This window comes from Phaseolus vulgaris, chromosome 8 (genome assembly GCF_051622355.1).
Source record: "Phaseolus vulgaris cultivar YP4 chromosome 8, ASM5162235v1, whole genome shotgun sequence".
In the NCBI taxonomy this organism is placed as follows: domain Eukaryota; kingdom Viridiplantae; phylum Streptophyta; class Magnoliopsida; order Fabales; family Fabaceae; genus Phaseolus; species Phaseolus vulgaris.
This window is the reverse complement of record NC_143505.1, coordinates 55,977,712-55,999,702: the sequence shown is the minus strand read 5'-3', so window position 1 is coordinate 55,999,702 and position 21,991 is coordinate 55,977,712. Positions and strand designations below refer to the sequence as shown.

The window sequence follows — 21,991 nt, the reverse complement described above, 5'->3', positions numbered from 1 at the left end:
CTTGCTTACTTTAAAAAGGTTGGGAAAGTTGAACTGAAGGTTGAATCTAGTGATGAGTTGGATCACAAAGAATTTTTGTAAAGTTGAACTGAAGGTTGACTCTAGTGATGAGTTGGATCACAAAGAATGTTTGTAAAGTTGAACTGAAGGTTGACTCTGGTGATGAGTTGAAGCACCTGCTTACTTTAAAAAGGTTGGTAAGGTTGAATCTAGTTCAAATTAATAATTTGGTATGTTAACACTTACTTCAAAAAAATAATTTTATTGTCTTTTTTGACATCATTTTACATACATACATTCTTTCCTCTGACTCTAAGTTTTGTTTACTATTTTATATAAAAATATAATTTATATATGTAAATGTAAATGTGAATAAGAAAATAAAAAATACAAATCAAATATTAATATATAAGAAATAAACATTAGCATATATGAATAAATAAATAAAACTAAACATACTAAAATTAATATAAACAATGCATAAAGATATATAATACATGTAAATAAATAAATTATTCAAGTATCAGTAAACTAACACAAATTTTGAGAAAGTAACAATAAACAGTCATGTAAGAAAAAAATCATCCTAAAATGCGAATAACTTGAATTTAATTATTTGGTATGTTAACCTATACCTCAAAAACAATCTTATCTTTCTTTAAAATCATTTAACTTACAAAAATTCTTCTATTCCGCTCTAAATTTTGTTGATCTAACTGACACATTTTCCTTTACTATTATATATAAAAAAAATATAATTTATATAATTAAATATATATATATATATATATATTTATATTATATAATTGTAAATGACAAAATAAATAAATAAAACTACAAATACATAAGAAATAATCATTAGCATATGCGAATAAAAAAAAAACTAAACATACTAAACTTAATATAAACAATCCATAAAAATAAATAATACACAAATAAATAATTCAAACTCACAAATTTTTTTAGGGAAGTAAGTAAAAATAAACAATTATACAAAAAAAGTACTAGTCCTAAAAGTTGTATAACCCAAATTTCATTATTTGGTAGGTTAACTTCTGTTTCAAAATAATCTTATTGTCTTCTTCAAAGTTATTTAACATAAAATTATTTCATCTCCCTCCAAATTTTGTTGATTTATTTGACACATTTTTTTTCACCTTCATGGATAAAAATATAATTTATATAATTATATATATGTAAATAAGAAAATAAGAAAAAAAAATATTAATATATAAGAAATAAACATCAACATATACGAATAATTAGTTTTAGAAATTTTATTTATTTGAGATTATTATTTAAGTAGGGCATAAAATAATTTAGGATATATATATATATATTTAAAATTTTATAAAACGTAAAAAAATATTAATTTTAGATTTTTAACTAAGAATGAAATTAAATAATTTAGGATATGGATTTATTTAGAATTTTGATTAATATAGAAATTTTATTGATTTTCAATTTTTATATATTACAAATCTTTGGATTTTTAAAAACTTAAATTTTTTATTTATTTTATGTTTTTATTTAAGTAGGAAATAAAATAATTTCTGATTTTGTATTTATTTAGAATTTTTAAAAACTTTTGAAATTTTAATTATGTATGACATAAAATAAGTCATGATTTATGTTTATTTAGAATTTTTTGATATTTTAGAAATTTTATTTATTTTAAATTTTCATTTAAGTAAGGTATTAAAAAATTTAGAATTATTATGTATTAATATTTTGAATAATTTAAGAATTTTATTTATTTTATATATTTTATTTAAGTATGACTTTAAATAATTTAGGATTTTATTAGTTTAAAATTTTAAATAATTTAAAATTTTCATTTATTATAAATTTTTTTTAAGTATGACATTAAATAATTTAGGATTTGTATTTGTTTATATATATATATAAATAAAGGTAAATGAAAAAATAAATAAAAAATGATATATAAAATAAATAATTATTAGCATATGCATATAAATAAATAAATTAAACATACTAAATTAATATAAATAATGCATGAACATAAATAATACACATAAATAAATAATTAAAGTACAATAAACTGACAAAAAATGAAGAAAGTAAGTAATAATAAACAATTATGTAAAAATGAATATATCCTACAAACAGAATAACCGAATTTAATTATTTCAAAAATAATCATATTGTCTTCTTTGAAGTCATTTAAAATATTGTCTTCTTTATTGATTTATTTGGCACACTTTCTTTCACTTCTATGTAATAATATAATTATATATATATATATATATAAATGTAAATATGAAAATAAAAATAAAATTACAATGCAAATATTAATATATAAGAAATAAACATGAGCATTAAAAATAATAATTTTAAAAATTTTATTTTTTGGAGATTATTATTTAAATAGGAGCTGATATAATTTTGGATTTGTATTTATTTAGGGTTTTAAAAAACGTAGAAATTAATTAATTTTAGATTTTTATCTAAGAATGAAATTAAATAATTTAGGATATGGATTTATTTAGAATTCTGGTTAATTTAGAATTTTTATTGATTTTCGATTTTTATCTAAGAATGATATTACAAATATTTGAATTTTTATTTATTTAGGATTTTGAAAAACTTATTTTTTTTATTTAAATAAGAAATAAAATAATTTGTGATTTTATATATATCTAGGATTTCTATTTTTTATTTTTATCTAAATAGGAAATAAAATAATTTATGATTTTGTATTTATCTAGGATTTCTAAATTTTTTTGAAGTTTTATTTATGGATGACATAAAATAAGTTATGATTTGTGTTTATTTAGGATTTTGAATATTTTATTTAGAACTTTGGATATTTTAGAAATTTTATTGATTTTAAATTTTTATTTAAGTAGGACATTAAATAATTTAAAATTATTATATATTAATATTTGTAATAATTTAAGAATTTTATTTATTTAGATATTTTATTTATGTAGGATATTAAATAATTTAGTATTTGTTTGTGTTTAAAATTTTAAATAATTTAAAATTTTTATTTAGTATTAGTTTTTATTTAAGTATATTCAATAATTTAAGATTTGTATTTATTTCTAATTTTAAATAATTTAGTTATTTTATTTATTGTAGATTTGTATTTAAGTATTATGTTTATTAATTTGAGATTTGTATTTGTTTAGAATTTTAAATAATTGAGAAATTTTTTATTTTCATTTTTGTTTAAGTATGACATTAAATTATTTAGAATTTTATCTATATTAGGATTTTGAATAATTTAAAATTTAATTTATTTAGAATTTTATTTGTGTACGACATTAAATAATTTGATTTTGTATTTATTTAGAATTTTGAAAACTTTAAAAATATTATTTATTTTAGATTATTATTTAAGTAGAAAATAAATTAATTTAAGATTTGTATTTATTTAGAAATTTGAAAAACATATAAATTTATTTAATTTAGATTTTTATTTAAAAATAAAATTAACTAATTTAGGAATTGTATTGATTTTAAATTATTATTTAAGAATGACATTAAATATTTTTGGACTTATATTTATTTATGATTTTGAAAAATCTATAAACTTAATTTATTTTAGATTTTTATTTAAGTTGAAAATAAAATAATTTAAAATATTGTGATTATTTAAATTTCTTTTACAAAGATTTATTTAAATTTCTTTTACAATGATTTATTTAAATTTCTTTTACAAAGATTTATTGTAATAATTTTTTTACTACAAATACATAAAGAGAGATTTCAGATGAAAGTTCAACTAAAATTTATTTATTTATGTTAGGAGGGACTAATTCAGTTTAGATTTTGTGTATTGTTTTAAAATTAATTTGAAATATACATTATGCAAAATTATAAAAATATATGAAAAACAATTAAAAATAATGTCGCTGTTGCCACGTATCAGTGTAAGTAGTAAGCCCAAGCCCGTAGGATAGGAGCAGGCTTGCCTTTCTTCTTGTCGTTTAGGGTTTATGGTCCTTAAACTGAAAACAAAATCAAAGATCTAATCGAATTCCTGGTACCTGGGAAGAAGAAAAAAAAGAAGCTTCTTGGTGAATCCCCATCAGTAAAGCTTGTGCACTTGCTTCATCAAACATGTTTAACGTGTTTTTCGGCGACATTGGAAATTCAATAAGGATGGAAGCTAACAGTTTCACCCATATCCCCAACACTGAAAACAGCACGGTTGCCGCCGCCACCAATCTCGATAATGCCCCAAACCCTACCTCTCCTTCACCGCCCGTTCCCTCCACACCATCTCTGAAAGCACCCTCTCTACACGCCGATTCAATAACCCCCTCTTCAATCCGTACACACGCTTCCTTATTTTATTGATTTTACAATTTTTGTTTTTCTTGCAACCAGAGAGACATTCCACCTTCGCAATACTACTGTCGCTTGACTAATTCAATTTCAATATACCATTTAATTATGACTATTTGATTTCAAGCTTTCGTATAACTATGTTTAATCACTCTGTGATTTCTTTTCTTTTCTTTTTTTCCTTCAGAGATTGTTGATGTCGAGGCTTCTGAGCCTGTTCAGCCTATTTCAGCAGTGCACAGCCTAAGACCTTCTTCCACTAAAAGAAAGAACGACAAAGGGAAGGCAGTGGCTGTTCCTGTTTGTAGTACCCTAAATTTGAAGATATCTGATAGTCGGTAAGTAATTATCCTTCAAAAAAATTTGTAAGATACAATTATCGAGGACAATAAGAGAGGGTTGTTTGAAGTTTTGGGACACGGGAAAAATAATGAGATTGATTGTGGAATAAAATGCTAAGTGATGGATTCTATAGAATAGAAATGCTAGTAACACACTCTTTTACACAAATTTTGTGTTAGTGCTATAGGATGCTGAAATCTGAGATTGGGAAATAAAATGCTAACCATTGTGATGGATCGAATAGAAATGCTAGTAACCCACCCTCTCACACAAATTTAGTACTATAGGCTCGATTGGAAATTATAAAGTTGTGGGGTGCTCTTTAGTTAATGAGTCTCACTTATGATTTTTGTTTAGAGTAAATTTTAGCCAATAGTACAGAGGACTATGTTGCTATTTGCTAGCACTCTTTTGTATTTTAAAATTTTAAGTTGACTAGTGTGCTGTTTCGATTGGCTATATTAATCTTATAAGTTTTGTTTGAATACATGAAAAGTCTTGGATTTGTAAAAGCTTTCCTGAACAGATACTGATTCATAGTTATCTTTTTTTTTTTTTTTAATTTGACCTCTTTAGTCTGTCCTGCTTTGCCATTACTATGCTTTATGCCCGTGACATTTTATGTTTCCTTGTTTCTTTGTTGGATTCATGTTATAGTTTGATACATTCATTATATCTCTTCTCATGATTAAGAGAATTGAGTTTGATTTTTTTCTTTTTATTGTTTGAAAGTTCTTCCATATAACTCTTGTCGTTTATGGTTTTGTGATGCAAAAATAGCAAGAAAAATGGTGAGTTTGAAGGTTCGATCCTATCCAAGACCAAAACATCGACTTTTCCTCGTGCAAAGGTATATTAATTTACTATCGTTGTCCTAAGTTTCTGTGATTTTATTAAGAAACTCAAAGGATGTTGAATTGGTTATTCGACCAGAACTGTCTATTGCCCTGACTAAATAGACACTTTTAGAAGAAGCCTCCATTAATGAAACTAGATAGACACTTTTAGAATAATGTCTAATGAAACTAGATAGACACTTTTAGAAGAAGTCTCCATTGATGTCTAATGAAACTAGATAGACACTTTTAGAAGAAGGAAGCTCTATATGAATTTGTGTGAAGGGTGAATCTTGATGCATTGGTAGGATTGGCTGTGATTGTGTGTCATGAGCCTTTTTCAATCTGAGATATTTCTTATATTTCTTGTGATTTCCAAATATTGATATTTTCCTTTGTCATTACACATTAGTTATTGTCCTAATAAAATCTTTGAAATAGTTGTTGGTGGAAGTCATATATATAAATTTTCTGATAAGGTAATTTTATCACGTTAAGTTCTGTTTGTTTCTTTTGGCGGGGAATGGAGATGTCTGCATACTTGTTTTTAAGTTAATTATTGTCAAAATAAATATTGAGCTAGTATCTGATATATATTTGCTGAATCTTCAGAAACAGCGGACTTTCTTATCTTCAAAAGATGCAAAGAGGGAAAAATATATAAAAAAACAGAAGACTTACTTTAAAGAGATGGATGCATGGGTAGGATTGCCCCAATATTTTACTAGTATCTGATACATATTTACTGAATTTTCAGACCCAGCGTATTTTAGCTTATAAAGATGCAATGAAGAAGAATCACAAGCTTCAAGAATATATAAAAAAACAGATTGCATACTTTAAAGAGATCGATGAACTTGAAATGGAGGTTGAATCTAGTGATGAGTTGGATCACCCTCCTTACTTTAAAAAAAAGGTTGATAAAGAATCTGATGAAGTGTGTGATCACCAGCTTCACAACTCTTACTTCATGAGTTGCTGGATCATGAGTTGGATCACCAGCTTCAAGAATATATAAAAAAACATAATGTTTTATTATGGACTTGATAAAGGATATTATAATAATTATGTAAGTTTTAAAAAATGAAAATGTGAAAAATATTGCAGTATTTCTGTAAAAAAGTAGTATTATATTATATTATTATAATAATTAATTATATATATTATAAAATTTATAACATAATCGATTTTGATAATCCATTGATTATCTTATAAAATTTTTAACATATTACATATCAAACAATATCGTAATTTATTATGTTATAAAATTTATAATTAATTATTTTATTTTTATTAATAATATAAATATATATAATATTTTTTATTATAATATATAGTGTTATTTTATGTGTATAAAAAATAAGGATAATTTTGACTTTTTGATAATAAAATATAATTTTTTTTAACTTTCTTGACTTTTCTTCAATTAATTGAGAGGAGTGATTTTATTCTCCCTCCACAAATCTTTGTTTTTTTCTCCTTGCATTTGAATAGATACGAAATAACAAATCTTTACTTTTCTATCCGAGGGAAATAAAGAAATAATAAAATAAATATAGGATATTTTAGGAATAGATCTCAATTCTCTTATAATTAAGTATGTTATATATATATATATATATAATAAAAAAAATTACCATCAAAATCTATATACATAAACTCTGTATATATCAAAACTTGATCTATCTGTAATCACGAAACTTCTATCAACCTTCAGCTTTACAATTTAAAGATTGTCTTGTCAAAATTACATAAAAACAACTTTAAATAACTAATGTAATTCCTAAAATATCGTTAATAACAATTAGTATAATTTTTATAGTTTTTGTAGTTTGTTTTATATTTTTTCTCTATCAGTTGATTAGCTTATTTAAGGATGTCTTAAATCTATGTAAAAGGTTGAATGCGAAACAAGTTTTTAATATGTTAAGTTAAACTTTTAAAAATGTATAAGATAAAACTTAATACATATATACAACTTTTAGACTTTTAGTCATATAATAAGCTATTTGGAATGTACCAATTTGCATATATAGATGAATTTAAGTATAGTATTGTAGGTATTTTTTGTATTATATATTATTTATTTAAAGTAAGATTTCTATTAGATCAAATTTATCTAATAGAAACAAAACCCTACACTGATATGTGCCATTGTGTGAAAGGAAAAATAATCTCATACCTGTCAACTTGCAAGAAAATTGTTAGAAAAATTTTGTGGTTTGTGAATTTAATTCTTTTTTTTATGAAGCACTTGACAACATATTTAATTTAATTTTTATTATGTTCTATTTCTTATACATTCTACTATTTTTCTCTTTTTTACCATTTAAAGATACATGTTTTTTTCATGCAAGAGTCCGATTGAAGGGAATGTTATGCAAAAAATAATTCCATTTAATTCAAAAGTAAAAAGATGAAATAAGCCGGTATTACAGTTAAAAATTAAAACATTAAATATATGACACAATTAGAATATACTAACAATACATAAAATACCATTATTCAGTCACATATTTGACTTATAAAATAAGAATGCTGACTTTTGTAGTAATTCTTTTAAAATATATATATATATATATATATATATATATATATATATATATATATAAAGTGGTTTGTAAATGTAATTAGCTTACGGAGCAATCATATTTAAAGTATATCTTAATAAAAGTTATAATATGAAAATTAAAAAAATTAATTCAATTTTTAATGTATCGATGATATAAAATATTTCATATTATTAATTGATTAAAAAATATAATGAATATAAATTTAAAGTAATTATTACACAAGTTAATGATATATTTATATAGTAATTCATAATAAAAAATATTATAGTATTCTACACGTATAATATGTTTAAACTAAATTATTAAGATAAATTGTCCAATCCAAGGAGTGTTCAACAATTCAATTTGAGTTGACTGATTAGATCACTCAATCCAAACTAACAAACATTATCTTTATTTGTTTGAGTATTGAATTTATATTTTACAATCCAATCATCCAACACTTGATTACTCATATTTTTATTTATTTATTTGATTTATATTATCTGCTTCCCTTTATCATTATTTTATTTATTTTATATTTTCTATAAGTTCTATGCTTATAGTTTAAATGTTTTTGAGTGTTGCATTTAATTTGGATTATTGTAAAAACATTTATTAAAATTTTTGGGTTTTAAAAAAAAATATTGTACATTAGACCGAAAATTCAAATCAAACTGTTTTTTTTATTTGGTTCGAGGTTAATGACAATATTTTGTCAAAAATAAAGTAAACTAATTCTAACAATTTTGAAAGGTTGATTTCTATTTTCTTTTAAAATCAAATTTAATAAGATTAATGATAATAAATTCAAGTTTTTACAGAAGGTGAATATTCTATATTTATATATTCTGATAGTAAAAAAATATTTATGCATAAGATTCTAATATTTTGTTTGGTTGAGGAAGGAGAAAGATGGAAAATAAATAATGTATTGCTTGATTCAATAAAAAATAGAAAAATAAAATAAAATAGTGAAACTCGTTTTATTATTTATTACATACTTTTACTTATTTTTCTATTTTTTTTATTAAATAAATAAAATTATAATTGAAAAGTATGCATTTTTACTATGCTAAATATTTTTTTTTTCTGGTTTTCTTTTCTACTTGCTTATTTTTCCAATCTAGGCATAAATGATTTAATCTGCTTTTAACAAAATAATAATTTAAGAGTGCAATTATTGCATGGTTACAGTGATAAATTTAATGGTTTTGATAGTCCAAAAGTTTGTACAATAATTGTTTCACCTTTTCTGAATTGGATTGTTCCTGTAAGGTTCACTCATTGTTTTTGTTTTTACAAAGTAAATAATACACTTTTTTTTATGATAATGAATTAACAAAAATTTATTTAATAGAAATTATAGAAAAAAAGCAATAATAAGAAAATTGTTTGTGCGAGTTAAAAAGACTGTCTTTCTGAACTTTAGTATATTAAAAATATATTTTTAAAATTGAAATTAAGCAAGTACTGAATTCGGATTATAAAATTATTTAAAAAATATAATAGTACGATTGAATTCATATTAATCTAGATCACGTTAAAAAATAAATTTCCTTGAGTAACAATGTTGTGCAACAAATTTATTTTATTTTATTACGATATTTTATAGAATGATTAACATATTTTTTCTTAAGATAATTAATAATTCTTTTCAGTCTCTTTCATGAATAAGATTTGCTTTTGTTCTTAAGCAAGAAAAGTAGCTTTCTCATATTTCAATTTCACTAAATGACATGAAAAAAAACATGCATGGTAAGTTTAGAAAAGTTTTTAAACTTTAAGTGTCTATCAATTTTCTTTGTAATTTGAGTGTATGAAATCAACTTTCTATTTTATATTTTTTTATTTTGAATTTATTTTTAAATAAAACTTTCATCATTATGAAATCTTTTATAAATAATAATATAAATAATCTGTTCGTAAATCCGAAAATATTTGAGAAAGAATCAGAATCAAAGAAAATAAGTACATACTCTTATGTGATTTTTTTTTATTTTGCATTCTCTTAAATTTAAGAGATGATATTATTTTCTTACTATATTTAAAGTATTATGTTGGAATTTCTTTAACTTGGTATTTACTTGCCATTATGCGCTCTTTGTCAAGCATCTTTTATGATAAAATTTGTATCGCAATTCCAATCTTTTTTAACTTTTTTATTTTATAGACTAATTATAAATTAAAACAATCTTGTGATAGTTCATCCATAAGTTTAGTATCTATTTTTTTCAATTTCGATTTTAAGATTAGATACTATTTCATTATTTCAATATCTAAGACTATGTGTTTAAAAAAAATATTTGTTTGGTGAATGAAATATTCACCTTTTAAGCTAACTTATATTAATTTATATATTCTATACTGTGATTATTTAAAAAAAAATGAGAGACATATCATGCACGTGACATTTTCCTTTGACAGGGAATGAAGGTGAAATACTTAGATTCTGCATACTTGTTTTTAAGTTAATTATTCAATCATGTCAAAATAAATACTTTGCTAATATCTGATACATATTTACCCTTAATATCATTTATCACATTGAACCCTTTAGCTGACTGGTTGTTTGCATCTTTCATACAAAAGCATACCAAATAATTGGTGTTTTCTCTTACACCGACTTTCACCAAATTATCGTTCAATGAATAAATCGTTTTTGTATAAAGCTCTATCCCTGTTGTCAGGTAGTGTTTGATATACTTGTTTGTACAATTGCATGCTGTCGTAAATATCTGCAGAAAAATTATTTTAAAGAAACTGGTCTATGTCATTAACATAAATAATAATTTTTTAAAATGTTTTTATTATATTAAAAACTTAAATATATGATAATCATATATTTATCTAGCATTTTTAATATTTAATATCTTGATTTACACAAAACTGAAATCTGTTAATAAAATGATACTGTACAATGATACAGCTAACACATTTAAAAGAATTTGTAATTAAAAACAATTACAGAAATATTTTATGGGACATAAGCATGGTAAATCATAGTGTGCATTCTTCGTGTAGATTGAAAATAATTTTTCATCCAATTAATTAAGACACCTTGTTGTAAATATGTTTTTCAACAATTATCATAAATATTAAATTAAAAATTAAAAATAAGTTATATTTTTAATAAAGTTAAACTAGAATCTTAGGTTGAGTTTAGATTGAGTTGGGGATTTGAGGGAGTAGACTTATAGTGGTGATTTGAGAGGGAAGTATAAAAAAAATGAGGTTGTTTGGATTAAGGTAGGTTAAAGTGGATTTGTGAGAAAAATTTATAAAAGTTTGTGAATGATCATATGGTTGTGAGAAGATTTTTAATTTTTTTAAACTGTATAAAAGATAAGTTGACAAATTTACTCTTATTTTTAAAATATTTTAATAATAAAATATGAGATATTTTTTATAAATTTGAGTTAAATAAAATTATTTTGAAATGTCATTAAATAATTTCAAAAAAAAATTTACAAATTACTTAACATATGAAAAATTATCATAAAAATAAAATTTTCCCTTATAAAGTTAAGAAAGTAATAAATTTTAAAAACTTTTATTTTAACTTAAAATAAATTTTGATGTAAAAAACATAATTTTATTTTTATTTTTTCGTAGTTTTATATTTATATTACTAATTTATTTTCTTTTACTATTATAATATAAATACATTTACGTTCCTGTGTATCCGCATTTTTTATTTTTATATAATTATATTTAATAGTAAAATTGAATAAACAATATTATTATTCACACATTACATTTATATTATTAGTAAAAGTGAAAAAAAAAATACAAAACAATTATTAGTGTATAGTAATGCTCTTATACCTTTAGAGCAAATATTATTCACCTTTTCCACTCTCTTCTTCAATTTTAGAATAGAGTTCCTTTGAACTAAAAGTTTGGTCTTCTCACATTCCCCAACATGATTACAAAATAATAATCTCAAAATATGTAGGAACACACAATTCTCAAATTATTATTCATACATTACACTTATATTTATTAAAAATTTTTAAGTGTTTGGAAAAGACTTTAGAGTTTGAAAATTTGAAAATTTAAAATTTAAAATTTTTGAAAATATAAAATTTAAAATTTTAAAAAAATAAGAAATGACACAATGTACATATTAATGAAATAAAATAAATATTGATATAAGGATAAGATACGAAAAAAATTGAGAGAAGTTAAAGAGTCCCCTTTATATATAGGTATAGATATATTAAAAAAAATTCTCTGTAAATATTTTTAAGTATATGTATTTTTTTCTAATTTAATCTTATATCAATATTTTATTTTATTATTATTTTTTGTATTTTTTTCTGTAGTTAATAGAGTAGTTATTAGTTTTTTAATATTTTAATAAAATATCTATAAAAATAATTGATAGAGTAGTTACATAAAAAAAAATTGAATTCAAATAAATTATTTGATAGGGTAGTTACAGAACAATTTTTTTGAATTTAAACAAAATAATTAAAAAAAACAGTTAATAAGTAATTATGAAACATTTTTTAAAATTTAAATAAAATAATTAAGAGGAGTTGATAGAGGAGTTGAGAGATAAAAATTTTAAATTTTTAAATTTTAATATAAATTGTAAGGGTTTGCATATATGTTCTATGTGTTCGCTTTGTGAAAAGCAAGAGGAATCTATTCAACATTTTTTGAATGTTCTAACGCATTGCATATTTGGAGTTGGGTACGACAAATTTTTCTTACTTCTCATTTCTCTAATAAGGATGATCTACTTTCTTTTATTAAGAGTGATGGTAGTCCTTTGGTTAAATTGATTAAGCTTGCGGTGATAACCTTTTCTATATGGATGATATGGCGTATGAGGAATTATGCTAGATTTCAGGATAAGATTGGGGTTTCTAAGGCTATTTCGATAGTTAAAGATTTAACTTGTCTAGTGGGAAATTCGTCTAAAGCTTCAATGAAGAATGATATGTTGGACTTCAACGTGATTAAGTTTTTCGGTATTAAGACTCGTAGTGGTAAAGTTCTTCGTCCTCTTCCTATTAAATGAGAATTTTCTTCACCAGGCTGGGTCAAAATTAATACTGATGGGGCTGCTAGGGGTATCCTGGTCTTGCTACTTGTGGAGGTATTTTTCGTGGGAGTATGGGAGAATTTATTGGTGCTTTTTCAGCGTTTCTTGAAGTTCAAACTGCTTTGGTTGCTGAATTTTATGGAGTTATACATGCTATGGAGGAAGCTCAAAAAATGGGACTTACTAATGTCTGGCTTGAATGTGATTCTGCCTTGGTTTGTGCTGTGTTTACTGCTAGGACTAATGTTCCGTGGATGCTTCAGAATCGATGGAATACTTGTCTTAATTTTTGTGGGACAATCAGGTTTAGGGTAACTTATATTTTTCGTGAAGGGAATGCGTGTGCTGATAAGTTGGCTAATTTAGGATTTATTCATAGAGAATCTTTTCATTGGTATAATAGACTCCCAGCTAGTCTGTTTTTAGAATTCTTTATGAATAGGTATAATCTACCTATGTATCGTTTGTGTTAACATATGAGTTTTGGTCTAGTCTCCCCATATTTTTGTATTTTCTTTCTTTTTTCTTTTTTTAATAATATTTTTTTTAATTTAAAAAAAAAGAAAAAAAAGGCTTGAATAAAATCAGAATTAAAAGCATAATTAGATAAAAGAAAATCAACAGAAACAGAAAAAATGGAAAGAGAGAAACGAAAACTAACATTTTATATTCACATCAGAATTTTTAGTGTTCAGTATATCCTTCTCTCGAAACTTCCTAATGCGTCTCCCCTTTTCTTCCTAATCCCTCCTTTCTCATATACTAACCCCTCTCACTTCCACATAGACAGTTTTATCGGGTACGTTTTTTTCTCTTTCAATTTTTTATTCAATGAACAAAGCCCTACAATTCTTATTTGTTTGTTTTTCTTTAATAGTTCTATTTGTTTGTGTTTTGTGTGAGCACAATAAAAAATAAAACTAAAATCAGACATTGCATTTTCATATTCTACTTTATAATTGAAAAACAACGGTTTCGTGGCTTTGGAACGACGAAAGTACAACTTCTGGTAATTTAAATATGAAAATAGAAAGTTTGAGATATAAAATTTAAATTGTTCATGACAAATAAAATAAGATGAAAAACAACACTTACTGATTGGTTTCGTGGTTCTGGAACGGAAGTGGTTCGAAGTGGTTCTGGAACAAAAGTGCGATTTCTTCTAGAAAGTTTGATGGGATAAAAGTGAAGATGAACGGGATAAAAAGATGCAATTGATAAAAGTGAAGATGATCTGGAAAAAAATATGATAGAAAGTTTGATGGGATAAAAGTGAAGATGAACGGGATAAAAAGATGCAATTGATAAAAGTGAAGATGATCTGGAGAAAAATATGATAGAAAGTTTGATGGGATAAAAGTGAAGATCAACGGGATAAAAAGATGCAATTGTACAATGTTCCTGAACAAATTTCACTTTACAAATATTTAGTTTTAAATTTAAACTCTTTGAAATATAAAATTTAAACTTTTCACAAAATAACAAATAAAATAAGATATAAAGATAAAGATAAAATTTAAATAAAATAAGATGGTAGCTAAGAGGGAATCCCCTTTATATATAGGTATAGATTATATAAATATATTTATTTTATTATTATATTATATTATTATAATAATTAATTATATATATTATAAAATTTATAACACAGTTGATTAAGTTTAATATATAATCTCTTATGTTACAAATTTGTATAACATAATCGATTTTGATAATCCATTGATTATCTTATAAAATTTGTAACATATTACATATCAAACAATAACGTAATTTTCGTTATATGTTATAAAATTTATAATTAATTATTTTATTTTTATTAATAATATATATATATATAATATCTTTTATTGTAATATATATAGTGTTATTTTATATGTATATAAAAAAAAGGATAATTTTGACTTTTTGACAATAAAATGTAATTTTTTTCAATTTTCCTAACTTTTATTCGACTAATAGAGAGTAGTGATTTTATTCTCCTCCCATAAATCTTTGTTTTTCTCGCCTTGCATTTAATAGATACAAACGTAACAAATATTTACCTTTCTATTTGAGTGATGGATCCAAACTAAGCATAAAAGTATAATTGTCACTCAAACTGTTAGTTCTTTTTTATTAATAAAGAAAAAAATAAAATAAATATAAAATATTTTAAGGATATACCTCAATCCTCTTATAATTAAGCATGTTATGTATATATATAATATAAAAAAAAACTATCATCAAAATCTATATACATAATATATATATAAACTTGGTCTATCTGTCATTACGAAACTTCTATCAACCTTCACCTTTATAATTAAAGATTGTCATCACTTCAATTGTGAAAATTACATAAAAAAAAATAACTTTAAATAATTAATGTAATTCCTAAAACATTGTTAATAATAATTAGTATAAACTTTATAGTTTCTGTAGTTTGTTTTATATTTTTTTCTCTCAGTTGATTAGCTTATTTAAGGATATCTTAAATCTATGTAAAAGGTTGAATGCGAAACAAGGTTTTAAGTATGTTAAGTTAAACTTCTAAAAATGTATAAGATGAAACTTAATATATATAACTTTTAGACTTTTAGTCATATAATAAGCTATTTTGAATGTACGAATTTGCATATATAGATAAATTTAAGTATAGTATTGTAGGTATTTTTTGTATTATATATTATTTATTTAAATTAAGATTTTTATTAGATCAAATTTATCTAATATAAACAAAACCCTACAATGATATGTGCCATCATTGTGTGAAAGGAAAAATAATCTCATACGTCAACTTGCAAGAAAAATGTTAGAAAAATTTTGTGGTTTGAGAATTTAATCCTTTTTTTATGAAGTACTTGACAACATATTTAATTTAAATTTTATTATGTTCTATTTTTTATACATTCTACTATTTCTCTTTTTTACCATTTAAAGATACATGTTTTTTTTTATGCAAGAGTCCGATTGAAGGGAATGCAAAAATAGTTCCATTTAATTCAAAAGTAAAAAGATGAAATAAGCCGGTATTACAGTTACAAATTAAAACATTAAGATATTTAACACAATTAAAATATACTAACAATACATAAAATACCATTATTCAGACACATATTTGACTTATAAAATAAGAATGCTGACTTTTGTAGTAATTATTAGGGGATTTCCCTCTTAACTATCATCTTATTTTATTTTAATTTTATCTTTATCTTTATATTTTATTTTATTTGTTATTTTGTGAATAGTTTAAATTTTATATATATCTCAAAGAGATAAACTATTTTAAATTTAAAACTAAACATTGCAAAGTAAGGTTTGTTCAGGATTATTTTATTTTAATTTTATCTTTATCTTTATATTTTATTTTATTTGTTATTTTGTGAATAGTTTAAATTTTATATATATCTCAAAGAGATACTAACATAACAGATAAAACTATTTTAAATTCAAAACTAAACATTGCAAAGTGAGGTTTGTTCAGGATCATTGTACAATTGTATTTTTTTTCTTCCGTTCATCTTCACTTTTATCCCATCAAACTTTCTATTTTCATATTCAAATTATCATAACTCGTACTTTCGTTCCAGAACCACGAAACCATTTAGTAAGTGTTGTTTTTCAATTATAAAGTAGAAGATAAAAATGCAATGTCTAATTTTACTTTTATTTTTTATTCATTTATTCATTTTTACATTGTATGATGACAATATTGTAATTATTGTGCTCACACAAAACCCAACAAATAGAACTATTAAAGAAAAACAAACAAATAGGAATCGTAGGACTTTGTTCATTGAATAAAAAATTGAAAAGAAAAAAAAAACGTACTCGATAAAACTGCGTCCATGGAAGTCAGAAGGGTTAGTATATGAGAAATGAGGGATTAGGAAGAAAAAGGGAGGCGCATTAGGAAGTTTCGAGAGAGGATATATTGAACAGTACAAAACTCAATTATGTTGGGTCTATTAGTGTCTAAGTTCAAGAGGGGAGGGGTGAATTGAGCTTATAAAATTTTTGCAAGAACACACAATTTTCAGTATACCAGAGGCAAAAAGAACAGATTGTTTTTACATAAAACAGATTGATTCTTCAGAGCAGTCTAGCACAATTTGAATTTGTTCAATATAAAATTGTGATCTAACAGAGTCAGATCAGCTGAATATTATGAGGATGAAGGATACAGCTATGCTTAGAAATCAAACAAATTTACTCAACACAAGGTTTTAAGGAGAATGATTCTTTCTCAGATTTTAATGATTAGACTGTTTGTTCACAGATCACTTAAGCCATCATATACAACTGCCTTGTTTGTGATTAGAAAGCTTTAACAAATAAGGAAGAACAGTTCTTACTTAAACCCAGAATTAACAGATTCAATTTCAAAATAACATATTTAGTTCTTGACAGAATTAAGCAAAACCAGAAATGAGTGCAGGGATGAGAAGAAAAGGCACACAAGTTTTTATACTGGTTCACTCATACAGAGCTACGTCCAGTCTCACCTTACCCCAAGGTGGAATCCACTAAAAACAGTACCAATTACTTACAAACACAGCAGTTCTTGAACACTACAAGAACAACACAATCAATGCTGAAAAACCCTATTTCAGCACACCTTGCACTCCAAGAAACCCTATCAAGGAGTGACTAACACTTACACCTTTACAAACCAGAATAAAGGAAAGATTACACCTGAAAAGAAGATGCAAGAACTCAAAACCAGTAGTTCAATTTGCTGCAGAATTGCACCAGCACCTTCACCAAGATCAAAGGTTTCCTAGAACAAGCACACTTGAAAATCTCTTTGGAAAACCTTTCAAAAATCTTTTGATCCTTCTTCTCACATGGAAAATGTTTGACCTCTGTCAAAAGCGTAATTGCTCAGCCCCTTTTCATGTGAGAAAGACTTTTCTTTATATAGAAAACAGTTTCTAACTTCTTTTCAAAAAACAGTTGAAAAGCAGTTATGAAGACAACAGATTCATTTTTGAACTTAACAGATTTATTTTGTGAAAACCGCCAACTCAGCTAACTGAAATAACTGTCTGAGTTGTACCTTTGGTGCCCTAACTAACTTGTGAAAAACCTTTTAGTTGACCAAAGAATAAACATGTTCTTTCTCAGTGAAACAGATTAAAATATAGCAAACAGGCCAGCTCAGCTTTAACTGAAATAACTAACTAAGCTTTACCTGTGGTGCCCTAACAGAATTTTAGAAAAACCTTTTAACAGAGAAGAAATAAACCGATTCTTTCTCCATAAAACAGATTTATTTTTGTACTGATTTAAATCTTTTGAGAGCACTTTTAAAAGCTTTTCAAAAACCATTTAACCACATCATGTGCTTGATCTAGACTTGGTTAGGCATCTAGGATAAATCATGTAGCAAAAGACAACCTCACACAAATACAAGCCTACATACAAGATCATCTAAACCTATTACAAACTTTACAACAAACTAGCTATTTTCTACATCAAACACACACAACACTAGGTAGAGAAGAGACTTCATCCATCTTCAACAATCTCCCCCTGTTTGATGGAGACAAATCCCCTTTGCACAGCATAGTTTGATGATCACAATCTGTATTAGACTAGCTGCCAAAACCTGCACAGAAATTTTTAGACATAAAACCATAATAGAGCAGTTGTGAGTTTTGTGCTACCTTTATGTACCATGTAGCTTTCTGTGGCTGTTCTTCTCTCCCTTTGGATTCATCAAACAAAATAAAGCATGGGATAAAACATACAAGCCATTCATCATAGTTCAAACCATAAATCCAGTATTAAGTTCTATTACAAACCTCAATGAAATCAACTAAAAACCAGTGCAGAATAAAGGCAAACAGATTACAACCAAATTGTTCAACAACATATAAAAGCTAAATACTTAGATTTAGGATCACTTGTCATTGTAGTAGAGCTCAGCTAGCTGCACTTGAACTCCTTCAAGTTGGTCATCCAAGTGTTGAAACCTGGCGTAAGTCATTTCATAGTGTGCTTTCTGCTCATATGTGAGTGTGTCCAGCCTGCTTAGCACTTGTCTTTCAAACATAGACAGAGGTTCACCTCTGTACTCAGGTTCCTCATATGCAACCATTGCATTTTGACTTGTAGCAGCAACATCTTCAAGTCTAGCAGAGTGCACTGGTGATGCATCCATGTTCTGCACTCCATCAGCATTTTCTTCTTCATTTTCTGGATCAGCAGCTTCATTTTCAGCTCTGTTTGCAGCATTCCTTCTGAATATCCAGCTGTCATCTTCCTTTTGAAAGCCCATCTTCAAGAGAGTGGAGTTGTCTATTTCACTTGCTGCCTTAATGGTGTCATTTCTCTCATTTGTAGTGTCAACTTCAAAGTAATCAATTAGCTTTGACACAAAAATAGCATATGGAAAACGATAGTCTGGTAACCTTGTGGATTTGAGCATATGCTCAACCATTGTACTCACCCAATTTACCTTGAGTTGGTTCATGATAGAGTATAGCAGAATCAAATCTTCTTCATGAAGAGTTGCATGATTACTTCCTCTTGGAGTAAGCTGCCAAGCAATGATGTAGGCAAGGAGTCTTGGAATGATTGTGAGATTTCCAGCATGGAATCTAGCCACTGGTTCAGCAGGGTTTCTCACACAACTTCTGTAAAACTGCATCTTGTTGAATCCCTGAATTCCAACAGTGTTACCTTTGCTTACCTTCATTCCAGAATACTTGATTCCTCCCACATTACTCCATATTTCTCTAGTAATCTTCAGCTTCACACCTTTCACATGGGAGACCAAATTTTTGCCATCTTGAACCAAGTTGCTGTAGAAGACTTTCACCAAGTCTGGATAGACATTTCCAGTCATTTCTAGGAAGTTCTTAAGCTTTTGATGCTTGAGCAAGGTTTTTGCTTCAGTCAGATTTTCTTCTCTCAACCAAGAGAATTCCAGCACTTTGGGTGCATTGACTTACTTTCTGCTTGTCTCATGGATGTACCTTGTCATTGCTTCAGAATCTCCAGCAAACCATTTCTCCAAAATACCTTGGTTGTTGCTGGATTGCTCCTTGGATTTCTTCCTTCTGTGTGATGAGGATGCCATGCTCAATCTGTTTTTCCCTGCACCAGTTTATTAATATACAATTCTAGAAAAAAAATGCAATACAGATTATCACTCAGAACAGAAACGAAACCTGTGTTGAAGCAAGTGTAAACCTGGACAGCTTATAGCACAAATGAGAAGGTGTGAGAGACAAGCTGAATTGTGCTAGGTTTATATAGAATCATTAAATCAAATTTTGAAAATCACAGATTTTAATGAAGGACAATTTGATCAGATTTTGGGAATTATGGGTTTTGAAAAAAAATCAAATCTATTAGATATGCTACAGATTTTATTCCAATGGTGCAGTAGGTTCAGGTGTGGATTCACGTAAGAATATCTTGGAACCTGATTTTGGCAAACCAAATCTGTTGCACCTCCACAATATCCAATCAGTTAGGATACCCACACACTAATTGCCATAGGCCTGCTGGTTAATAACCGAAAAAGCAGTCAAAGATAAAGTGAGAGAGAGAAAAGTAAATCTTTCTCTTTCCTAGTCATAGCTGTGATTTCTGAAATAGGGAACAAAACATGTTAAATCATAAAACAACAGATTGAAATTTTCACTGCAGAGGACAATTTAAGCTAATAATACCCAATTCATTTAGAAGAAAATAAAACCTGTCTTTAGCAAGTGGTTTAGTGAATAGATCAGCTAGTTGAAATTCAGTACCAATGAATTGTATATCACAAGTTCCATTAGCTATATGTTCTCTTAAAAAGTGATGTCTAATTTCAATATGTTTAGTCCTTGAGTGCATGACAGGATTCTTAGACAGATTTATGGCACTAGTATTATCACAATTTATAGGTATCTTGTTTAACAAAATTCCAAAATCACTTACCTGCTGCCTTAGCCATAAGGTTTGAGCACAACAACTTCCAGCAGCTATGTATTCTGCCTCTGCTGTGGAGAGAGCAACACAAGCTTGTTTCTTGCAATGCCAAGAGATTAGACTTGATCCAAGCATGTGACAAGTTCCACTTGTGCTTTTCCTATCCACCTTACAACCTGCAAAGTCAGAATCTGAAAAACCAGTTAAATTTAAGGATACCTTGTTAGGATACCATAATCCAACATCCTTAGATCCTTGCAAATATTTCAGAATTCTCTTTGCTACATTGTAGTGTGATTCCTTTGGATCAGATTGATATCTAGCACATAAACACACAGCAAACATAATGTCAGGCCTGCTGGCAGTTAGGTATAATAAGGAACCAATTAAACCCCTATACTTGGTTTGATCCACTGATTTTCCTGCAAAATCTTGATCCAGCTGGCAGCTTGTTGAAATAGGAGTACTGATTGCTTTGCATTGATCCATATCAAACCTCTTGAGCAGTTCCTTGCAGTATTTTTCTTGGCTTATGAAAATTCCATCCTTGAGTTGCTTAACTTGTAGTCCAAGGAAGAAATTCATTTCTCCTAACATTGACATCTCAAACTCACTTTTCATGATTTTCACAAAGTCTTCACACATCTCTTCATTTGTGGATCCAAAGATAATATCATCTACATAGACTTGCACAAGTATGATATCTTCTCTTTTCTTCTTTAGAAAGAGAGTTTTATCAGAATTGCCACGGCTATATCCTTGAGAGAGCAGAAATTCGCTTAGCCTTTCATACCATTGCCTAGGTGCTTGCTTCAATCCATATAAGGCTTTCTTAAGCATGTACACATGTTCTGGATTTTTGTGATCTTCAAACCCTGGAGGCTGAGATACAAACACCTCTTCATTGATGTAGCCATTTAGAAATGCACTCTTGACATCCATTTGAAACAGCTTGAAACCTTGTATGCTGGAAAATGCTAGAA

General features: G+C 26.0%; 1 protein-coding gene across 2 annotated transcripts; it reads left to right on the top strand.

Annotated features, from left to right (window-relative positions):
* The first annotated feature begins 3,956 nt into the window (after window positions 1-3,956).
* On the top strand, window positions 3,957-6,533 carry LOC137826472 (uncharacterized). Of its 2 annotated transcripts, none has more exons than XM_068632445.2 (4): window positions 3,957-4,303; window positions 4,505-4,655; window positions 5,440-5,509; window positions 6,253-6,533. In XM_068632445.2, the coding sequence occupies exons 1-4, from the start codon at window positions 4,090-4,092 to the stop codon at window positions 6,511-6,513; spliced, it is 696 nt and encodes a 231-aa protein (XP_068488546.2). In that variant the 5' UTR covers window positions 3,957-4,089; the 3' UTR covers window positions 6,514-6,533. The 2 variants fall into 2 exon arrangements, with proteins under 2 accessions (XP_068488546.2, XP_090150545.1); XM_090294419.1 differs by lacking the exon at window positions 6,253-6,533 and adding an exon at window positions 6,108-6,246 and having other exon boundaries at window positions 3,959-4,303.
* Window positions 6,534-21,991: the final 15,458 nt, after the last annotated feature.

What these genes read in the sequence shown, in the direction of transcription:
- LOC137826472 (XM_068632445.2), top strand. Translation starts at nt 4,090, where the DNA reads ATGTTTAACGTGTTTTTCGGCGACATTGGAAATTCAATAAGGATGGAA. An exon ending in AATAACCCCCTCTTCAATCC is followed by an intron (nt 4,304 to 4,504) that starts GTACACACGCTT and finishes TTTTTCCTTCAG; the next exon opens with AGATTGTTGATGTCGAGGCT. An exon ending in CGACTTTTCCTCGTGCAAAG is followed by an intron (nt 5,510 to 6,252) that starts GTATATTAATTT and finishes CTGAATTTTCAG; the next exon opens with ACCCAGCGTATTTTAGCTTA.